The sequence below is a fragment of the Oryzias latipes genome, chromosome 17, assembly GCF_053564925.1.
Source record: "Oryzias latipes strain Hd-rR chromosome 17, Olatipes_Hd-rR_3.1".
Classification (NCBI taxonomy): domain Eukaryota; kingdom Metazoa; phylum Chordata; class Actinopteri; order Beloniformes; family Adrianichthyidae; genus Oryzias; species Oryzias latipes.
Genome location: NC_136253.1, coordinates 25,614,998 through 25,638,777, shown reverse-complemented (window position 1 = coordinate 25,638,777; position 23,780 = coordinate 25,614,998). Strand labels below are relative to the sequence as shown.

Below are 23,780 nucleotides of genomic sequence, written 5' to 3'. Positions count from 1 at the left end.
GCTTTTATCATTTATATCTAGGTAAGTGTAACTCGTATGTCTTGTTAATTTTTGGAAAGATTCTCAAGATCTTCTTATGTCAGGAATTTTGACAAAAACTAAAAATTGACAGATCTACTCCACACAAAATCATGTTTTTGGTGTTTTTAACATGTTCTTTTGGCATTTTCTGAAAATTAAGCTTAAAACTGCAATTCAGGAGCAAATGAACAAATGCTGATTAGAAAAGCTTGTGTAGCCAACGTAGATGGTACGGTTTGCGGGCACAAGCTTCCAGCTCCGCTCCATTCTGATGGATCTAATTGCAGACAAATAGATCCATGTGCGGGTTTTTTTCTCATGTGCGTTTTTTTTCTCATCAAAGCTGGCATCTGGCTCAAAACTGTAGCTTCAAAATTGGTCTGCATTTTTGTTGCAATGTTGTAACGTTAGGAGTGTGAGGGGCTGTAAGCTAGTGGGAGGAGGCATAAACAAAGGGCTGATAGGAAGTCAGAGGCTTGCTCCGCGGCAACAGTCCACCCCACAGCACAGTTTCTGATGAATTACTGCTGCGCTGAAGAAACTATGTCCCTGAAAACGACACAGATTTTTTGGGCTAAAATCAGCATACTCATAATTAAAAGACCACTCGGAACGCTTTGAAAATAGATCAAAAGATGATTGTAGTGGAACTTTAATAAGTGAACCTACTGTATATTTGACTACCATAAAAGACAGATGTAAATACTGTGTGTGTGTTGGGTAGGATCTAAAAGAACAAAGAACAAAAGGGTGGCCAAACTGACAATATGATGAAAACAAACTCAAAGTCACTCCTGAATAGAGAGACAGCATGTGCTGCAAACAGCTCCGACCTACTTGTGGTGGCTTGAGCTGTGACCCGCGAGCCGGCTCACCAAAGCTTCAATGTAATTTTATGCTATAAATTGAGTGTTGGAGCGCCTTTTGTCATGGTGGGTTCATTGTGTAGTTCTCAGTAGTGTAAGTTTTGTTTATAAAATGAGCAGATATGTGGCAGGAGTGGCTCTGAGCGCTAACTTCTGCCGTGAGCCGCGCCTGACTCACGGACTATGGTTCACAGCTGACGGGCTGTCACTCTGCGGTTGTTCCTTCCCTGGAGCAAAATCCAAATGCGATGTGATCCCGGGAAGTTAAAACTCGGTCATAAGATTTTATTTAGGCATATGATTAAAACAAAAGGGATTGGAGTTTAATTAAAGAAACAATACATCTTTTCGATCGTTTCTGATCCAGAGTTCCAGTCTTCCAGTTGTTGCTCTGTAACTTTTTTGTCACGGCTGTTATTTATGATTCAGGTCTATTATCGGGTTTTATGGTGGAGGAAATTGGGCAGTTTTTCCTCTGTTTTTGTTTCCGCTTTCATGAATCCCCTACAGTGAATAGACAGGCGTTAAACACGCATACGTGTGAGGGACATAATGTTGTCGGCTGCAAACCCAGCAGGTCGTCTTTGCAGAGGTCAAAGAAAGAGCTGCTGTGACATTCATAGCAGATGGTGTCAAAAAGGGAGATAAACATTGTGATAGGTCACCAAATCTGGAGGCTGGTTCTGTTGAAGAGAAGTAAATTATTAAATTACAGATAACCAAAGCACAAGGCAGAGGCAAACTGTAAAATTTGAGGTTGGATCATTGATCAGGTAAAGTGTCTCCATCTGAGAACGGCTCTGATGAGGAGAGGGCGAGGTGTGGAGGACAGAGGGCAGCTGCAAGAGTGTGTGAGATGTGTCAGGAGTAAAAGAGGCCAGGGTTGAGAGGAGCTTTCGAGGGCTGTCGCTAAGAGTTGAATAATTGCTTACTCCTGTGAAATCTGCTGCGATGAGGAAGGAGAGGAGAAGGTGAGGATGATGAGCAGACATGCACCGATATACTCTAGAGGTTAGCAGTACTATTTATAACGGCATTAACGCGCTCATATACCAGGGTGGTCTGTGACTCACTTTTAATGGTACCTTTTTTGTTGTCGTCTGAGTTTCTGTGATCGTTGTTCGTTCTTACTTTTTCGTCATGTTTACCAAACTTTAAACGTCAGTGTAATTATATTAAAAAGCGGGTTTTGTTTGATGTTAGAGCGCACAGCCAGACCCACAGTCACATTTGCATTTTTTTTGATTAACTTGATAAACAACCTCCTGCCTCATTTACTTTTTCAATTACATATTTGTAATGAAGAAAGAATTTGGGGTAAAGACCCTATTAAAAGAACTCAGCTGAAGCCTATTAACAATGAAATCTTAAATATTTATATGTTGCAGGTGTCCTCTGTAAAAGTTGCTGCACAAATGACTCTCCCCTTTGTCTGACTTGATTAATAAACCAACTCATACCGATTCTCTACTTTAGAGCATTTAAACCTCCAAAATGCATCTTGGCATTGTGCGGTTAACTGATGCTGATGGATAAAGGACAGCAAAGTTCCTCTGATGACTTCCAATATGACAGCTTCGGAGCCAGCAATTAACGCTAATTGCATTGCGTACAACTGAAGCCTGGGGCAGAATGAATTCACGCTGTCTGTGAAAATGAAACCTATCCATTCTTTTATTGTGTTATGCGAGGCTTCTGTCATTCTGAGTGAAATAAGAGCCTGATTTTGGGCTTTGAATATATATGTGTGTGTGCACGTACTTTCCAGCCATGTGGAGTATTATTCTACCACTCTGAGGTGAAACGAATAGAGCCGCACTTCCCCAGTAGAGTTTAAAATAGACAAATGATTTACAGTTTTTCTCCTGCATGTTGGCAGCAGCTGACATATGTGACCTTTTTCCATAAAATCCCACACTGTACCCCCTATTTAATACCGATGCGTCAAGGAAATGACGTATTTTGTTTTTCCTGCAGCAGCCTTTCAGAGGACAGTTCTGGAATAGAACCGAATGGAGTGGAAGTTTTTAAGCTGCAGTTGTGAGTCTGGGCATGTAGAGGTTTTATCATAAACAAATCAACAACACCCTATGACATTCAAAGGAATTATTTCCGTACATGGATTTTTTGTGAACATTCAACAAGCCAAAAGTACAAGTCTGCAAATAAGAAAATAATTTCCATCAATTTATAATTTGATGCTCTTCTAGGAGCAACAATCCGCAAAAAGGCCCAGTCTTTGCGGGTCTTTTATTTTTAATGCTACCTTCACACCAGGAATGTGACGTGATTTCAAAAACGTGCTAAATGCGGGTTCTTTTTGAACAGGCTTTCTGTGTTTGGTGTTCAGACGGGTGAGCAGGGAGAGGCGTCTTCTTCTTTTTTTTTACTGCTTCCTAGCGCATGTCTGCCACCTACAGTTGGAAGAGGCTTGGTGCAAAATGTCAAAGTGGTGCAAATCTTCCTGCAGGGTTTTTCTTTCACAGCTCTGTTCAGATTTATGAAATACTTAGTGTCATATAATTCCAGCACAAACTGAATTCATTAATTTCTTCTCCATAAGAGTCAATGATCAATTTTCAAATGGTTGGCACTTCCGTAAATTAAAAAGGACACCATCCATAGGTCATTACCAAATCGGAGTCCGCTTTTGGTCAAAGTTCGACCTCGTTTAACTTGCGATGCGTGTTTAGTGGCCAAGCGATTAGTATGCAAAGCTTGAAAACGGTCGTAAAAACTTGCATAGCTAAATGGGAACGCAAGAGTCTTGAACACGGAAGTCCGAAACACACTTATATTCAGCTAAAAAATGTTACCCCTACCTTCCTATAAGGCAGCCCATCGCCGTGTTTGTATTCATGATCTGATTTGTACGCAACGTTAAATTGTGAGCTTCACTGTCTCACTCAGCTCTCTCAGTCTTCAACACAATACCATTCCAATTTGTTCATAAGCCTCAAAGTTTATTCTTCATTCATTTGTAAACAAAAATATGTTATTTATTATAGCAAAGTTTTACCTGTAGTCAGTTTTTGCTGTAACAGAAGCATTTTTTTCGTAATAATTGATACACTGTGGGTCAAGGTTTTCAAACGTGCTTTTTAGTCAGTACCTCTGTATTGTAGAGCATGCTTGTTGAGTTACTATGGTAACCTATCCTGCTGAGAAGCTAAAACACCTTCATGTCCCTGCAAACTCTCAACTAAATCTTGTTAAGCCCTAAAATCCTGCTTTGTACTACAGGCTGATGCAAAGTTTAAAGCTGTAGAAAGACTTCAGGTTTTCAAACTCTGTGCCAGACGTGAGCTCCTTGCTGCAGGTGTAGTGAGCGCCATGCTACTGACATTATCATCACCAACAATAGTTATCAGAAACAGCAAAATTTAAGGTTAAAGCTGTCATCCACCAAACGAAATCCAACCTTTTTTTTTTCAATTCCCCAAGTTATTGTATCCATTTTATTTTGCCAATCTTTAAATACTTTGATGAAATTAAAAATGTATAATGAAAAAAACAGTATTATTTTTTAATGAAAACACATAGGTTCTTGTTTTTTTAAAGCATTAAAATTTGAATTTCAGTCTATTCATTAAGCTGTTTAAATATATAGCTTGAAGAGCAATAATAATAAATACAGCTAGAAGAAAGACAGGAACACAAATTGTGCCATTTTCGTGGAATGACTTGTGAATGTAAAGTGCTTTGTTACAGGTAACAACTGTATTATCTGGAGAAAAGACAGCTGACCTTCAGCCTAACTTTCCTCTGCTCTCTTTTTACTGTTTTTCCCCAAACTTTTTAAAGGCACACCAAAGATAAAATCAAATTACATCCAGCAGAGAGTGTCCTTTTTTCACCTAAACAGCTCCTGAAAAGCAGTTCAGGAATAGTCTTTTCAACTAATCATTACTCAGATAATTCTTCAATATTTGTTGGACGGCATCCGACTGTAATAAACTTGATAACTAACAAAATCAGTAAGAAAATCATCAAAATCAGTATGATTTTACTGCAATACTTAACCAACCATTTTAAATCACAAAGGCTGGAAATACAAACAAATGTGTTTAGTTGGTTTTGGGCCTATAGAGAATGAAACTCTATGCAATGGCTTGATTAGCTCATCTGTTTGTTTGTTTTTTATTATTCCAAGCAAAAAAGAACAAATGATAGCTGATGCCAGAAAACTTACATTAATGTTTGAATAAAATGAGACCCAAAAGAAATACTAGAAAATACTAAAAAGTACTTTCTACATGTAAAAGATATTTACAGCAGTTTTCAGCTCTGATGCTACAAACACACACACATGTGACGCCCATTCAAGTACGCGCTAAAAGTGGGTTTTGAATGCGCTTTTAGTATATGGTGTTCACATTAGACAAGCAAGGAGGGGCTTCTTCTTCTTTTATCTACTGTTTACTAGCCCATGTCCGCCATTACGCGTGGTGCAAAATGTTAAAGCCCTGCAAATCTTGCAAATTTTACTCCAGGCTTTTTCTTTCCTAGTTCAAGAATTGGTGACCAAAAATTTCAGCTGGGCATAAACCGCAAGGATTAATTCCTCTTCCGTGATCATTAAATGGTTGGCACATCCATGAATTAAAGGGAATGTCGTTCCTTCGTCACCACCAAATCCAAGTCCCTGATTGGTCAAAGTTAAACCTGGTCTAATTTGTAACATGCGTTCAGTGGCCATGCGTTTTGTATGTAGAGCCCAAAAACGATCATAGAAACTTGCATAGCTATGCTTAAACGTGAGAGTTGTGAACACGGAGGCCCGACACACCTATATACGTGCGTTTACAGAGTCTTTAATTTGAAAGTGGCCCCTTGAACGCACGTAGCCGAGGGCGGTGTGAACATAGCTTAAGAGGGAAAGAAAGATGAACTTCTGTCTGTTTTTTATTTTGTTTTTCAGTTTGAGACAAAAAGAAATTCCTGTTTGTGCTGCCTTTAATTTTAAAGCCCAAAATTCATTATATACTGTTAATATTTATACTTGACATGATCCTATTAGATGCATTCAATATACTTTGCAAAAGCAGGCCTGACAGAGTGTGATTAAGAGTCTCATTGTGGGGTAGGAAGGGAATAATGTGAAAACAGTCCCTAATTAAACTAGAACTACAACAGTGAGTTGACTGCTAAAGACAGAAGAGTGACAGCTCAGAACTGAATGAGTCTCCATCTGCTTGGAAAACTACTGTAATCAACGTTTTATACACACTTACACACAAACACACCACACACACACACTTACTGCCAAATACTGATTCTTGAGTTTGTGTTTCCTGCACAGACAAACAGATGCACCAGATGGAGTGTCAGCTATGTTTGATTAAGAAGAGGAATAGCTGATGTGTACCAGAAAGAATTCCGAGTTAAGTCACTGTAAGGCAGAACTGTCTCTTATTTTCCCTGATCTAAATTAATTTTAAAACCTTATCTTTTGACAAAGTTGTCAGCTTTAAGTCCAATAGTGAAACGCCTTCAACTGATAGAAAACTAGAGCAAATGAATCACAAGCTCTGAACCCCACAGAGAACTTAATGTTTCTTCGTTTTTCTCTGTTGTTTTCACAGCTTGTTTTTTGTCAGATCTGTCAGACTACTCAATCTTTTTGTCAGATTTTATCCAGTTAGACAATAACTTTAAGTCTTTAAGTCACAGAATGTCACCCACATTTTCAGCAATCCTTTACTGCAACATAATCTCTCATTTTTACAGTAAGATGTTTGTAGGTTGACATTTATGCAGCAGTTACATGTAAATCCTAGTTTCTTTTAGTATTAGTAATACTGCATTTTGAAAGCTTTGCTCAATACAATATTTAATTTTTTTTATTAAGAATAGCCAGATAGAAAAGAAAAATACTTTTTTGAGTTTTATTTGGAAAGGACATTCTTAAAAGCACAGTTTCTGTTGTCTGATAACAATTACATTAAAATAAACACCTCATCAAAATATGTTAGTTTTAAAATGTTTTTTTATATTTCTATTAAACATGATCACTTTATTGAAATTGTAGAGTTAAGTGTTTCCTCTTTATGTTTTCTTTCTTAAAATAACCTTGCTAATATTTCTGTTTTCATTTCAATATGAATTCTTTTGATAATGGGACAGATGTTTTAAACTCATACTTTAAAGGCACACTTTTATTTTGTGTTTCAGCAGAAGACGTCTAGAAGTTGAGTTCTAATCTTTTGGTTTGTTTCTCTGATAGTTTCTATTGTTCAGAACAGAGACTCCAGGCCTTTTCTGTTTGTTTTTCATGAATAAAGATCCATGCATCATTGTTTAAGTTTTAAAATATGTATAAGCAACTGATACATTTGCCAAGCTGAAACAAATTAAACGGTCCGTCAAGTCCTCTTACTACAAGAAAACACTAATTAGTTCTGACTCTTTGCAAAGACGCAATCCTTTGTGAAAAATCATTTTCTCATTAATTGTATTCATCCTTCCCATTTCCATGTTTTTGTCAATTTAACATTACATGTAAAGCATACAGCTCAACATTTTCTGTCAATGCAGTTTATTCTACTCGGGACTTTAGTCGCTGACTTTGGTTTCTGCTGAATCCTCTCAATATGACATGGCAACACACCCACTTTCAATTCCAAAAGTTTTTTTGTTGGGTGCATTTTTGGTAGAAATTTTATGCTTGTCATTCGAAGCATATTTGCAACCCCCCATCATTTCAGATACATTCAATAAAGGTTGATGGTGAAAAAAAAGTGTGAGAAACATACGAGTGAAAAAAGGCTTTTTCTCCATTCCCTTTGCTTCATTTTGCTGCTGTGTTATATTCCCATGTAGCGAATAAAGCAGAAAGCAGATTTGCACCCATCCTTTCACCAATAGGCGTTGGCTTCTATTTTGTGAATAAAAGGTCACTGCAGGTTAATATGATTTGTGTGGTTCCATCTAAAGCCTGCGCTATGCAAAAAAGAAAAGATACAATTATATACATTTTGAATAAGTTTGCTTGTTGCTTTTTTTCTTTAGCAGTCAGATTTAATGTCCTTTTCTCCATAAATCTTTTGTTTTTCCTCTCCTTGTCTTGTTTTTACCAGCTATAACCTCAAAGGCTGATAGGACACTACAGGATCTTAAAGTGCTTTTTCTTTTGTGATCTATTGTTGGTCTTTATCATGATTATGCCGTTTTAGCCAAAATGAGAAACCCTTGTAAAAGTTTCTGCAAAGCGGCAGTAGCTTATCAGAAATTTGCCTCTGAGTTGTGGGCAGGACTGGTTGCGCAAAGTAAGCCCACCCCTACTTCCTATAATACATCTGTTTACACACTCTCCCACAAGCTTACAACCCCTCACAATCCAAACATAACATTACCAGTGCAAAATAAAAATGAGCAATATCAGAGATATCCAGCCGTACACTTTTGAGCCAGATGCCAGCTCGAACAAGGAAAGCAAAGCTGTATGGATCTATTTGTCTGCAAGTGGATGCATTTGAATAGAATGGACCAGGGAGCTTGTGGTCTGCTCAGTGTAGCTTCTACATCACAGCTGCAGTCTTTTTCCAGCAGCATTTTACCTTCTGCTCCTGATCCACAACAATTTGAAGAAAGCAATACTCAGAAATGCAATTTTAATCTAAATTTGCTTTTAAATGATGTCCTCCATTATGAGAAAAATGTCACAAGAACATGTTAAAACCACCAAAAAAATTATTTTCATCGGTGTGGGTCTTTAAACACTAAAGAGGGGGGAAACTCCCTCATATGTTGTGACCAACATAATTATTTGGGCAAAACTTGTGAAGTCAAAGTTTAACAGAGAAACTAGGATGAGCAAACTTAAGTTCAAAAACTCAGTTTTTTTTATTTTTATCAGCAAATAAGAACTCTTAAGAGTTATTTTCACATTTTAAGTAGACGATTAATCCTTAAGTTAATGTGGAAGTCCACGGCTGCACTTATGAACCCAATACATAGTGGGCGAACACTGACGGAGAAGCCTACTCATCAGGAGCACGTTTCTCCAGCAGTGTTCTCCCACTCTGTGGGAGAAACCTACTCATAAGGATCCGCACTCTGTAATTTTGTGAATAAGTCGTGCTGAGCAAGGATTCTGTGCAGAATTGAAACAGTCATGTATCTATTGTTAGTTTTTAGTTCCTTTCCCACTTCCTCAAATCCATGATTGATCTGGGAGCTGCTAATGAGTTCGGGAAAATCACCAATAGGGAGGGCAGCTGGTTCAGAAACTAAAGGTATGAAATAACAGGATGTTTCCAGAACAGAATAAAGACTTTTTAGTACATTAATTAATGTCAGTGATGTGTATTTTTCATTACTGTGAAATGAGGGCTGAGGAAATTAACCATTTGGCTGTTTAATGTCCCTCTCGTAGGTTTGAGTCCATTTCTCATATTCCTTCTTTTTTCAGTCTTTCTTGTTGTTTGCTCAGCTAACTCAACTGCACAAAAACAGAACAACAAAGTAAATGAAGATGGTCTTGCTCCACACCTGAACGACTGAACAATATGTTAAAATAACGCTAAAATTAAATAGTTTAATGTTACTGTGATTGTTATGATTTTCTCCTCTTTACTCCTTTCTTGCCTTTTAGGGGAGATTTGCGCCTTCAAGGTCTTTGGTCAGGATGCTCCGTTTGAAGCAGTTGTGCTAAATCGAACATCAGGAGAAGGAGTCCTGAGGGCCAGTAGTCCTGTGGACTGTGAGAGCCAGAAGGAGTACACCTTCATCATCCAGGCCTACGACTGCGGGGCCGGACCTGATGGGGCTGACTGGAAGAAATCCCACAAGTAATCCCACCTCATGTTTGTGCCTGAATGTGATCTTACTTTAAAAAACAAATGTACAATAAAAAAATCGTGGAGGGTAAGACTTGTTTTCTGTTGAAAGATATTAGGGAGTAAAAATAGATGCTGCAGCATCATATTTTAAAACAAAGTTGCAGCCACTTGTTTGGCCTTTATTGGACTCACTTTGGGCCTTTTCCTTACATTCAGAATCATTGTGTTTCCAGTAATAAAACCTTTAATCTAAAACAAGATCCATGCACAGCATTTTATTAGACAGAAGCAGCAATGAATTCTTTTTTTTTTTTTTTTTTTTAACTTGTCCTGTCCAACAGCTAGGCAGACAGATGAGAGCTGAGGGCCTCTTGGGTTGGACATATTTTACTTTAACAAGAGGGGTTATTAATCTTCAGACAAACCAAAGGTATGTCTGAATAAACCCCTTTTGTAATTGAGGCCAAACTTTATTAATTTCAAACATGTCTGAAAATCTTTGGTGTTGGACCGGACGGAAAAGGAAAGAGGGGAAGAAGAAAGAGGGACGTTAGAGAGAGGGGTGGTAGGGGGTGATAATAGGAGGAGAAGGGGGATAAGACCATGAAGCAGCATAAAGCAACAAGTTTACTGGTTGTTAATCATTATGGTAAGGTTCAAATGTAAAAAAAAAACAAAAAAAAGGGCGGAGCCTGTCCACACACACACTCAAATGTTATAAACACACCTGTTAGTTGCAAAAATGTCCACCTGTCGACATGTACACAAAACAGGTAGTGTTCACACGCATACTTATGCCTTAAAACCAACTAGTGTGAAATATTTCAGTCATTCAGTCTGTTGAGCTGACACCTGTGCTCAGGTGAGTGTTTATGTTCTTCTAAAATGGATGGTGGAACGTGAAAAGAAGGAGGGAGAGTGCCCAGCCATCCCCACCCCAAGACCCCCACCGCACCAGCAGCGGCAGCCGGATTCCCCCCAACACCACACGGGAACCGGCAGGGAACAACCGCCGCCCGGGCGACCAAGCCCGCCACCCAGGCCAGGGCCAGCAGGGCCGCCGCAAGGCCCCCAGAGCCAGAGAGCAGGGAGGCACGGAGGGAAAGAGGGCGCCGCCCCAGCCCAACCAGGAGAGCAGCCCCCCCGCCGCGCCGGGAGAACCCAACGCAGGGCCCCACCGGAGAAGGACGCCCACAGCCCCAGACGAGCACCCCACCACCACCCAGGAGTTCCGGGCATCCCCCCGCCCCAACCCCAGGTACGGGCCAGGACCCCCCAAGGGAGACCCACTCCGCACTCCAGGCAGCCATCCGCCCGGCCAACGGTTGGTCCAGGGAGGAGCGAGGCAGGGGCCCGCCGCCCCCGCCCAGGAGGGGGGAACCCCGGGGGAAAAAGAGGGCCCACAAGGGGTGTTGTAAATATGGCCCGACCAGGCTCGGCCACAGTTGGAAATTTGGCGGGGCCCAGCACTCAGGAGCAAGGACCAGAACCCACCCCCCAGGGACACGAACACCCCCGGCTCAGATGTAATGTGAACCCCCCCACCGCGCGGAGAGAGCACCGCCGGGCCCAGGAAGCCAGCACCCCGGGGACACAGCCGCCGTTGCAAAGGGGCCCGTACCCCCCACCAGGGAAGAGGCAGGGGACAGATGGTCCTAGGTCCCACCTTCCTTGCAAAATGTGTGTGCGTGTATGTGTGTTTGAGAGAGTGTGTGTGTGCATGTGTGTGTGTTTATGTTGGGATGTATATATTGAGGGGGGAGGGGTGTGTGTACTAAGGGGGGTGCGGTTAAAATTGGCGGGTAGGGCACTAAGGGGACGTCTCCTGATTACTCACAGTGACGTCCCCTCACCCTCCCCACCAAGGGGCCCTAAATGTCTAAGGTGCGGTTAAAATTGGCGGGTAGGGTGCTAGGAGGACATCCGCTGCTTGCTGGCAGTGATGTCCAAGCACCCCCCCTACCAAGGGCCCTACATGTCTAAGGTGCAAATAAAACCGAAAGAGGGGGGGCCCACTCCATACGGCAACCACAGGAGGGGGGTCACTGCCTAGTAAACCCCCCCCCCCCAAGGCTCATCGCAGGCTAAGCCCCCCACCCCCTCACCCTATTATGAGGTTATATGAGGAAGGGGGTAAGTTGGGGACAGATGATAGACTGTCCCCCGGTGGTCAAACAGCCGTCCCCCGCCCCCCCCCCCCCAGCAAGGGGGCCAGGCCCACCCAGCCCCGGGGCCCCACCCCCGGAGGCGCAGACACCCCAGGCCCAGCACCACCACCCCCACACAGAGAGAGGGGAGCCAGAAAGCGCCGGCCCCCCCCGGAGCAAGCCCAGGCCCCCACCCCCAAACGCCGGCCCTAGAAGAGCTCTGGTCAGGCCTCGACGGGACCGAGGCAGCCAACCGGCCGGGGAAACCGCCGATGGCCTCAGCGGAGACCCCGACCCGTCAACCCCCCCTGCCCCGTACCAATAGTGGCCCCCCCCCTCCCCCAGAATGCCCCCCCACAGGACAGGGCCGACAAGACCCCCACCCCACCCCACCCCCAGACCCCGCAGCCGAAGCGGATGACACCCAGAGCGACCGGGGGCCCCAAGAGGGTTGTCCCGTCCCGCCCCAGAGCCAGGGAAGGGCCGATCCCAGCCCCAGGTGTAGACGGGAAGCCCATCCAGCGCCGCTGGGCCCCCCCCCCGAGCAGCGCCCCCCGCCAACCCCACCAGCACAGGCAAAGGGACCACCCCCCCAAGCCAAGCCAGACCACCACCCCACCCCCCCCACCACGCACCCCCACACCCAAGCCCAGAGGACCACGCAGCGCCCCAGGCCGCCCCACCCAGGCGCCGGACCCTACCCCCCGACCAACGGAGCCCCCACCACCCCCGGCCAGGCACCGGAGGCCCCGACCCCCACCCCGGCCCACGGCAGAAGGGCAAGGAGCAGCGACGACCATGCCCCCCCCACCCCCTAAGTCACGGAGTTAGCTATGGGAGACCAGAGAGACCGAATTCTTTCAAAGTTACTTGAACTTTGGGCTGACATTTTTTCCAAGCTGATATGATCAAGCAGCAGATTTCTGTGTTGACTTATATTTATATTTTTTTTGCTTTTCCAATTTATTAAAATAGTTTTTTTAGCAATGCAAAGAGTTATGAAAATGATAGAGCCTAATCCTCCTTCTACATCGATGGCACTCATGTCACCAAGCACACAAAGTGACGGTGAAGCTGTGATTGAAACCTTAAGCCAGACTGATAGATCGGCACATACCTGCTGCCAGAGAGCCTGGACAGGCGTGCAGAACCATAGTGCATGCATGTAATTGTCGGGTAGATTACTGTCACAGTGCTGACAAATGTCTGAGTTACTGAGACCCATCTTGAACATCCTCTGTCCAGTGTAGTAAATTCTGTGAAGAGTTTTGAAATGGATTAGCTGCAGATTTGGATTTTTTGTCATTTTAAAGGTGTTTAGACAAAGTTCTGACCAAAAACTTTCATCTGTGCTGATGCTCAAATCCGCATCCCATTTTGTTGTCGGAAGTGAAATATTGTTATCTAAATTACATAAAAGTTTGTATATTTTGGAGAGAGTTTTATTCATTGAGAAATTGATCAGAGTGGTAACTACATCTGGTAGCTTTAAATCGTTGTCTCTGTATTTAAACTTTTTAGTAATAATTGATTTAAGTTGCTGATATTCCAAGAAGTTATATATTCCATGTTTGTCTTGAAGTTCCTGGGGAGTTATGAATCTTCTATCAATAATTATGTGCTCTAGTTGTTTTATGCCCCCTGCTTGCCAAGCTGGGAAGTGGATAATTTTTTTGTTTATGAGGATGTCTGGGTTGTTCCAGATGGGTGTCATTTTGCACGGTTGAATTGATGATTTTGATATTTTGAGAAATTCCCACCAGGCTGTTAAAGTGGCATTTATATTAATACTTTTGAAACAATCCTGTTTTTTAACTATTTGACTAATAAATGGAAGATCTGACAGGTTGATCAGCAATGAATTCTTGATTCTTAAGGGCCTTTGATGCTGAGCTGTTTGGTTTGCAGAAATCTTCCACTATTTTTGGGCTGGAGTGAAATGGATCTGAATTTGGCTGCAGATCAAACAAAAGAACTCTGGTCTAACTACAATTAAAAGTCTTGTTTTACTTGCAAGTAATCTTGGTATGGTTATTTTCATTGTGAATCCAGGGATCCAAAAGAGTGAACAAAGATAATAAATGATGGGAACAATTTAGGAATCATTTAAAGTCCCACTCCAATCATCTTTTGATCTATTTTAAACGCATTCACAGTTTATTTTTAACTGCAATTATGTCATTTTTAGCCCAAATAAAAACAAAAAACAACCTGTGTTGTTTTCTAGAACAACGGTTTCAGCAGAGTGACAGTAATTCAGTAGAACTTCACTTCGGAGTTGTGGGTGCAACTATTGACATGAAGCAATCCCGTCTCCTTTTCCCCTCCCCGTTGCGAAAGAGCTGGTATCTTGTGGTCATCTTTTCATCTACTCCTGATTCTCAACAATTATAATAAAAAAAATACCCACGAATGCAATTTTAAGCTTCATTTTCTTTATATATTTCCTACATCATCAGAATTTTTTTTTCTAACAATAATTATGTATCAGATGTATGCACTTGTGTATAAATTATGAGGGAAAAACTAAGACAGTTTCAAATTGAGTTTGATGTAGTTTAGTAAGCTCAGGATGGAAAAAAAATTCACTTCATCTTAACTTTATCCATAGAAAGCTATTTTTTGGCAAAGGAAGCTCAAAGATGTAATCACTTATTTGGGGCCTCTACAGGAGGGCTAAAAGGAAAGGAGACACATTTTGCTCCAAATTGGAGGAGGTCTCCTGCAGAGCTGGACTCCAGGGATGGCAGCCATCTGCTTTGAATTTTTTGGAAAGATAATATAGAAAATTAAATAACTGCAGTTCCTGCTCTTTAAAGGACAAAAAAAAAGAATGCGCCATAATGGCTGAAATAAAAAAGGTGCATATTGAAGGTCACTTATCCAGCACTGTTGAATTTAAATCAACTATTAGATTTAATAAACATCCAAACTGTTTATCAGATAGAAAAAAAGTTAGGAATTATCCTCACGCTTACTGGAAATGTGTTAAATCTTGGATGTGACTTGTGAAGTCTTTGAGTCAAGCGTACTGATGTTGAAAACATGATTGGTGACAACATGTTTACACATTTCATTTATTTTTTTTTAAATTTCGATATTTTTTCACAAATTTTCTTTGGATTTGTATATAGCTTGCTCCTGTAGTTAGAAATATGTAACATTCTATTAAAATAGATTTTCCTCCTCTTCTTAAAAATAAGTCGTTTTTGTTGACACTCAGTGGTAAGGCGGTCTTAGCTGAGACTTGCAGATATGTCTGATGATATGCCTCAGTGATGGTCCATCAATATAATATGGCTCTGTATGTGTCTGCAGTCCTTTGTGGGTTAGATTGACAGGCAGGCAGAGTGCTGTGGACAGCAGCAAATCAAACCCTCCACTCCTTCAGTCAGAGACGAGCAGCTGCTAAAATAAGCTGCAGCTCGATACGGAAGGTGGAGAGGCGCGAGGAGGAAAATTTATCAGCTCCAAGATCTGTGATGAATTCCTTTAGTGGGAAATGAACACACACTGTGTACGTGTGTGTGTGTGTGTGCATTGAAGTGTGTTTGTGACTGTGTGACATTATCGTGCTATGACATTCTACACAGGTCTCATCAAACTAACATTAATTAGCCAGATGCACACAGTCTCGGATATTATCTGAGTTGCTGTCAGTGAAGGTCACCTGTGAAGCAACTCCTGTGTCTCCATTAAAGGTACTTATTCAGACTTCATGGCATGCTGCGGATGCCTGGTTAAAGCTTTTAGACAAACATGCTTTTTATTTCAAAAGTCCCTTAAAGCTTTAATCATTTCAATTTGAAGAATATTTTTCAATGCCAAACCTTCTTTCTGTTACCGTACTTAAAATCTTCCTTTTCACATGTCTGCACTCCCTTATCTAATCTTTTATTTCTGTCATTGTCTCCTGCAGGGCTGTGGTTCACGTTCAAGTGGATGATGTCAACGAGTTCAGCCCTGTGTTTAGAGAGTCCCTCTACAAAGCATCAGTAACTGAAGGCAAGATCTACGACAGCATTTTACAGGTATAGATGCTGTACAACCATGTTTTGATGAATCCCTTGTTGCTATGGGAAATGAATAATGATGTAACAATAATACATCTCTTTTCTACTTGGTACTGATGGAGGTCTGACTGATTGCTACTGTTGCAGGTGGAAGCTTGGGATCAGGACTGTTCACCGCAGTACAGCCAGATATGCAACTACGAAATTGTCACTCCTGGAACCCCATTTGCCATCGACCGCAATGGTGAAACATTGTGTTTATCTTAAATTGTTTTCCTATAAGTAATTATTAATCCTGAAAGAACCCAATGAAAATCATGTTTTTGTCATTTTTTTTGTGGCATTTATCTCACGATGGAGGACATTAATAAAAAAATTAAGATTAAAAAAAGCCTGTATTTGAGGCGTAGAAAATACGACAGGCGGGTCACAACCTCCATGCTACGCTCCATTCCGATGCATCCACTTGCAGACAAATAGATCCATCTACATATTCATTTTCCTCATCCGAGCTGACATCTGGTTCGCAGCATTATAGCTGAATAGCTCTGATATTGCTCGCCATTTTGTTGCACCTATAATGTTAGGTTTTTTAAGGGGCACAGTCACATTTTAAGGGGCTATAAGCTAGCTGGAGAGCGTGTAAACAAAAGAATGATGAGAGAAGTCAGGGCAGGCTTCCTCCATGCCAGCAGTCCCGCCCACAACTTGGAGGCAAATTTCTGATGAACTACTGCTGCTCTGCATAAGCTATGCTCTAGAAAATGACATAGGTTTTTGAATTTTGGCTAAAAGCGTCAGAATCATAATTAAAATATTTCTGGGAACACAATTGGAGGGGGACTTTAAGGATGGACCACATCAGTTTATTTTTGCACACATAGGGATTTAAGGTTTTATATTTCTCTGACCTGCACAATTTTGTTGGTAAAATATAAAAACATGCAACATTTTAGGTTTTTTTTTCCAATCTCATCAATTATTTTTCAGATTCAACTGGCATATGTATCTGTGTATTTTCCAAACTAGTTCTACTTACCGTATTTCTACCTTTAGGGTCACAGTGGATTTGCTGATATGAACCATCCTTTTCTACTTTGATGTTACTGTTTTTCATCAAGGATTTATTTTGAGTTTAGGAAGGACTCCATAACTATATTAATAAATAAGTAATAAAGTGTTGTATGAAAATTTTACTGCAAAAGCAGTCACTTTTGTAAAATGATAGGAAGCTATACACACTCTTGTGTACAAGCAGTTCTGTGTTGTCTAACAAGAGTGCAGCTTTTGATGTCTTGATGAAAGGAAAAAGCAAGCCCTCAGCTCCACGTGGTTTTCCTATGATCTCACAACCTTGTGTGCACATGAATGAGACTTTGCTAAAGATAGACATGAGAGAGCCAACTTAAATCCTGCAAAAGAAAAACAGCCGGAAACCAGTGTTCAGGCATAATGCAATTGGAGATTACTTGTTTTTTTTTCCAAATACTTGACATTTAGACTGAAAAAAGTCATTTTTTGGGACATTTATCAAAGCACAGTTTGTATTAGATGAAATGAAGATCATCAGAAAACAGTTTAAAGTCACACTGATCATCTTTTGATCTATTTTAAAACTGTTCCCAGTGGTCTTTTAATTATAATTATAAGACTTTTAGCCAAAATAAAAAAATCTGTGTTGGTTTCTTGGACATAGTTTCTGCAGAGCGGCAGGAGTTCATTTCAAATTTGAGTCGTGTGCATAGCAACCACCCCACCAATCCTGTCGTCCATAACTGAGAGCTCTACCCCAACATTAGCGGTGCAACAAAAATGGTGAGCAATAGCGTAGCTATCCAGCTGTACAGTTTTTAGCCATATTCCAGGTCAAATGAGGAAAACCAAGACGTTCATGGACCTATTTGTCTGCAAGTGGATGTACCGAAGGAGCGAAGCAGGGAGCTTTGTCGCCCACCCAGCGTAATTTTGCAGGACAAATACGATCTTTTTCAAGCGGCGTTTTTTCATCTGCTTCTGATTCAGAATGATTTGCACAAGAAAATCCACATAAATTGATTTTTTTATTTTATTTACTTCAGATATGTCCGCCATCATGAGAAAAAGAACATTTTTAAAACACCATTTTTATTGTTGCATAGGTCTTTCAAGGTTACAAAGACAAACCTGACCTGACAATTTATTTTATTATAAAGTCTTTATTTATTTTTATTTTCTCATCAGAAGAGTGTTTTCTGTTTATGCATACAACTCTGAGCAAGTCTATCTTTATGAAATTTTAGCCTCTGGATTTGTGTTCCCCAAATCCACATGATTTTCTTCTGAGAGCATTGTGGTAAAATATGAAGGGAGACTGAAGGACACCCTGTGTGTGCTTGTCTATATGCTCAAAAGACAGAAACCCTTTTTTCTTTACCCGTTTCAGGGTCATTTTTCTTATATTGCTACACACTTTTGTCAGTGTTTGACAGTGTTTCGACTGAATAACCTCAATCCCCTCGTAGGCTTAATAATACTGTTTGGAAGGTTATTGGATAGATTTACTCAGAGAACAATGGTAACTTTTGACAGGCATGACAGGATTTTAAGCGTTACTGAATGAAGCTTAAATATGCAGTTCGAAATGGACAACTCTTACAGAAAAATCATTTTATCTAAATTCTGTTCAAAAGCATTGCAAGAAAACTAGATTTAAACGTCAGAACATGTTTGCTAAAGTTGAATTCAATCTTGCACTATTTTGACTTCACTTCAATACATCTTAGCTGGTTTGTGCATTCAACTTCCTGCAGTCTAACTGCTTCTTTTATTACTTCAGCCAAAATACTTTTGACTCTGTGGAAGGCAGATGCAGTGAGTAGCAGACTGTGTTTGCACGTGACAAAGACAGAATGTCTGGCTGTAAATGATTTGTCAGGCAGCTGAATCAGTGAGTGGGAACTGGCTGCCGAAACAGACATATGCTGACTGAAAGCACTCTGCGCTGCAGCATTATGCCTCCTCTGCTTGGCCGGTGTGAATAGACACAGCGGGAGATACAGAACACTTTCCTTGAAGCACAAAAGAAATTTTATGTATTTTTCTCCAGATTAACTTAGAAGCATATTAACAGAAAAAGGAACAGAAATTGACTTTTAGAGTGAAGGCCGATGTCTGTGTTGATTAAATATTTTTGAACGTTTGTAAAACCAATGCACAAATTTGCAAAAATGATTAAATCCACCTTTTCTTTTTATCCTCCATTCAAATGTCACCAATAGAGTCATCTTAGAGGTCTTGACTTTCTTCCTTTGTCATGTCAGCTTGAATTTTTGCCTATTGTACTGTTTGGCTGCAGGGCTTAAAGGCAGAGAGTTTGACCCCCCTACTTCAGCACACCACCTCACTTTGCTAGTAAAGCAGTCAAGCAGCAAATCCTCCAGATGCAAACAGAAGCACTGGCTCAAGTTGAGCTAAAAGGGCTGAACATATGAGATCGGAGTGAAGATTTCCATTAAAAATATAACTACAGTCTAAATAGTGAGTCTTTAGAACTTTATAGTAAAGGTTTTGGATCATATTAAATGAAAATCTACTATTCCATATGGATAACCTAAAAGGAACTTTCTCCAATAAAAAATGAACAAATAACATGTTTAATATTTGATAAACCATTGGCAGGTGGACATAGTTTGTGCCAGCAACAATTTAATTGAGTAAAATTGCACCAAATCTGACTATTTTGTCAGATTTTCAGTGGGCTCTATTTTTGGCACGTTTCTTGGAACCCACGGTGCCCTACGTAAGATAAACAACAAACAAAAAGCAGCAGTAAAATATATAGCTGTAATATACACTTAATTTGGGGCGGCAGTGGTTCAGGTGGTTGAGCAGGTTAGCGGTTCAATCCCCGCTCCGCCTAGTCAACTGTGCTGTCCTTCACACAACAGTTGAAGACACCTCACCCTCCCTACCTCTATTGTGGCTGAATGTGTGAATGTGTATGAATGACCCAGTAATGTTCAGAGGAGCCGTAGGCGCTTACTGGCAGCCACGCCTCTGTCAGTCTGGCCCAGGGCAGCTGTGGCTACATCAGTAGTTACCATCACCCAATATGAATGAGGAGTGAATGAATTATGGACACAATGTAAGCGTTTTGAGTGACTGGAAAAGCGTAGATAAATCCAATCCATTATTATTATTATTATTATACACTAAAATAATGTAATGGTAAAACATATAAATAAGAACATGTATTTTTATTGTTCTGTATTTATGAAATAAAAGATAGACTCTTGTTTTTTTTTCCCATGAAATGAAACAATAAAGTATTTAGCCAGAAAGAAAACAGATGTTTTTTTTTTTTCTGGAGGCCTTGAAGAAATTGTCAAATATATCGACGTTTCTGCCTCTGTAGTTTCTAACCAACACCCACTCAAGAGTTTCACACCTTTCTTGCATATTTTTTTACATGCACAACAACTAAACAATTAGATGGAAATGTTCTCTTTTGTTTGCCATTTAAGTGTTTGACTGAACTAACACATAGTGGCAATTAAAAAAGCATACTTGTAGGGGGTGAGAATTGATGGAGCATTTTTTATTGTAAAAAAAAGAACAGTTAAAAAATATTTTTGGGGAAAAAAGTGTTTCAAATAGGATTTTATTTACACCTAAATCTTTGGTCTGTGCCACTGTTTTGCTCCCAAATTTGATTTGGATTGATTTATGTCAGATTAGGGTTCTGACCTTAAAAAAGATTTCTAATTTCTTTCAGTAGGTAAAAAGAAATGCACATGTTAATATGCTCCACTTTAATTAAAAAAAAATTCGGTTACTTTATGTTAGAACGTGTGACATATGTAGTAACCTTTTTTTTTAAAAAAGCTTTGTGACCAAAAAAAAAAAAATTTGCATACATATTTTCGCTAATATCCTAATGATTTATGATCACAGACAACAGTATGTTCAAGTTGTTGATTGTATTTAAAATAACATTTAGTTCAACAGATGCTGCTTTTGTTGTTAATCAAAATCTTTAAAATGTCAGATTATTTTAAGGAGGATTTTGTTTCACTTTTTCAATAATATATAATATATTTTATAATCATAATATATTAGTTTGCTTCTGGATTTGAAACCTTAATATGAGAAAACTTGATGACTGTCATGCCAAATGTGCTGCATTGATGCAAACAACAAGTAAAACGATTCAGAAACCCCAAAATCAAATTTGTGGAGTCAGATTGAAAAAAAACATCAGTGACGTACAGAGCAAAAGGCTTGAAAAGCAAAAAGCCTCAAAGATTCCACTGTGAGCCTCTTACATTGTCATAAGACAAGACTTTTGGATCACCACGCTTAGCAGAAACATAGAAGCCATCCTTATTCAAATCTGCAGCCCCGTTGCATCTCCTTTGTCTTACTTTCACTTGTTTTACACTGTTACCCTGGTGACTGGTGAAGATAATCTACCTTGCAGCTCCACATTCACTGTACAGAGCTTTTTTTTATATATAAAAGAAATGCAAGGTCACTGAAGCATGACTTTTTCTCCAGGAGCAATTCTATTCCATGCTAAGTCAGTTCCAGTTCGGTGAAACAATAATTGCTTTTGACTGTCAAATGAGCATGACATTTTCATTTCCTCAGTTTGTGTACAATCCTAATGTGTTTGCTTTGTTTGCGTTGCCTTCAGGTAACATCAGAAACACAGAGCGACTAAGTTTTGACAAGCAGCAGAGCTTCAGGATTATGGTGTCTGCCTTTGATTGTGGCCAGAAGAGAACAGAGGATGATGTGATGGTGCACATCGAAGTCAAGCCCGTCTGCAAACCTGGATGGCAAGGTCAGAGAGAAAGCAACAAATCCAAAGAGTGTTTACAAAAGAATATTTTTCAATGAGAAGCAGAAATCCAGGTATTGGTGTTTAGATGTACTTACATGCATATAGTGTCTCCAGCCCTGAAGCAGGAAATTCATCGCAGCTTTTTGGACACATCCCTCCTTTGAAGGAATTCTCTCTCATTTTAGAATGAACAACACTTGAGGAAATCAGTGGACCTGACAGAAACTTTTTTTTTTATTATGCCAAAGGCTTTGCATTTGTGTCAGCCCATCTCCCCTGCTGCTTCACCTGTCAGCGCTGACAGCATCTCAGGAATCAACTACGTGCAGGAATGAGAGAGAACGACAGGCATAGATGTGAGGAAAGGATGGAGAGAGAGATAATGGAGCAGGCTGAATGAGAAGGTAGCTTAAGAGACCAAAAAGCGACGTTTCACTGATGAAAAGAGTCACGGCTCTATTCTCAACACTTCAGAACCATTACAAAGCTCAGTGGAGACAAATGACGCCAGAATCTTTTACAACTGAGAAAAATGCAAAACATTGCCTGTAAGGCCACACTCTAGTATATCCAAATCTATTAGCACTAAACTAAAAGATGGAAAGTAGCATCAAAACATAAATGGCTGGTTTAAAAAAGATGCCAGTCAGGTGGTTTGCTCCAAATGCACCCCTATAAATATTTAAAATGAAGAAGAAAAAGGTGAATTTTTACATTTCTATCTATCTATTCTTTCTTTTTCTCGCTGCTGTGATATAAATTTCAATCTAGCAGGGTCATCACCGGCAGAAAAAAGCCTGCACAACTCATCTTGCTGTAAACAAAGTTTTATTACAAGCATGTATTGTCACTAATATCGTATAACAAGAAAAAAGAAGCTAAACATATTTTTATTTGCTCGTATTTGAAATTCTGGTCCAGCATGGATTTTGACCTGCTGGTTGTCTAAGCTGGTAAACCGTTAACTGTAACCTTGGGAGGTTTCTAAATCTGGCTGTTGCTTGGCATCCTGTGGCAAACTGGAGAAGAGCTGCTATTTTCCCCAAAGAAGAATCTCTTCATTTGAATATAAAGGTTTTTCCCCTTTGGTGAAATACGGCCTCTCAAGTTGATCAAAATGGTTTCCTTTCTTACTTAGGCTCATAGAACATACAGAGCCAACAGCTGTTTGGATCATTTGTTAAAGTAAAGGTTTATTTTAAAGAAGCATCGGTTACTGTCTTTGGCAGAGATAATAAATAAAACTAGAAACTAGTTGAATTAGTTTTTAGAAAAAAATAAATAAATAGAAAGAGAGAAAAAAAAACAATATATCCTGACAGTAAAAAAGCACTTCACTTTTATTAGAGGTAATGTCGATTTTACAAAGCCTTTAAAAACAACACAGATTGTGTTGTTGGTTTTAATAAACAAGACAAATCTTAAAAACACAGAACCATCTGCAGAAAATACAAGCTGAATCTAGAATAGTCTTCTTCTATGTGATATTTTTATAAATGTAACAATATCTGGTTTAATCTGGGCTCTCAAATTGGTTATGAAGAAAAAGCTCATCAGAAGGTTTTTGGGAAACCTGCTGCAGCTCAGAACCTATGAAAAGAATTTAATAAAAAGATGCCTTAAAATCCAGTTCTCTGCACGTCACTCTTTAATCTTATATAGTGTGCGTAAAGGTCATATAAGCATTTGCAGCTGTTTTTTTGAAGATGCCTGTCTGGTGCCAAAGCAGACTCATCCTGGCCTTTCCTTTCGATTAGTGAATCTCTTGCACCATTCCGACCGGTGGAAAAGTAATAAGCCAGGTTCAGGTTATGTGCGTACAAGAGAAATGTGCTGACAATGGAAACTTGAAGGGAAGACCGACCCATGAGGAAACAACACAAATACTTTGAGCTTCAAAGAGAGCAATATGACCCATAACAGCTAAGATTCTGCTGAGGAAGCTTTTTTTTAACATTAAAAAGCAAGGATAGTAATGAAAAAATAAATAAACTTTCCCTGAAAACCATCTTCAGGCTAAAAACAATCGTCATAAATTGTGCATAAGATGACTGAAACAGTGAAGTTGAGCTCACATTTTGTTAATGTTTGTATTTGTGTTTTGCACAAAAAAACATTTTAAAACA

General features: G+C 40.0%; 1 protein-coding gene across 1 annotated transcript in view; it reads left to right on the top strand.

Moving 5' to 3' along the window:
* Positions 1-23,780, top strand: part of LOC101166581 (calsyntenin-2) — a 141,477-nt gene that overhangs the window by 86,279 nt on the left and 31,418 nt on the right. The window contains exons 3-6 of the mRNA XM_011486645.4: positions 9,484-9,679; positions 15,737-15,848; positions 15,978-16,074; positions 21,505-21,654. Coding sequence (XP_011484947.2) covers positions 9,484-9,679; positions 15,737-15,848; positions 15,978-16,074; positions 21,505-21,654 — 555 coding nt within the window. The remainder of the gene's footprint in view (positions 1-9,483; positions 9,680-15,736; positions 15,849-15,977; positions 16,075-21,504; positions 21,655-23,780) is intronic.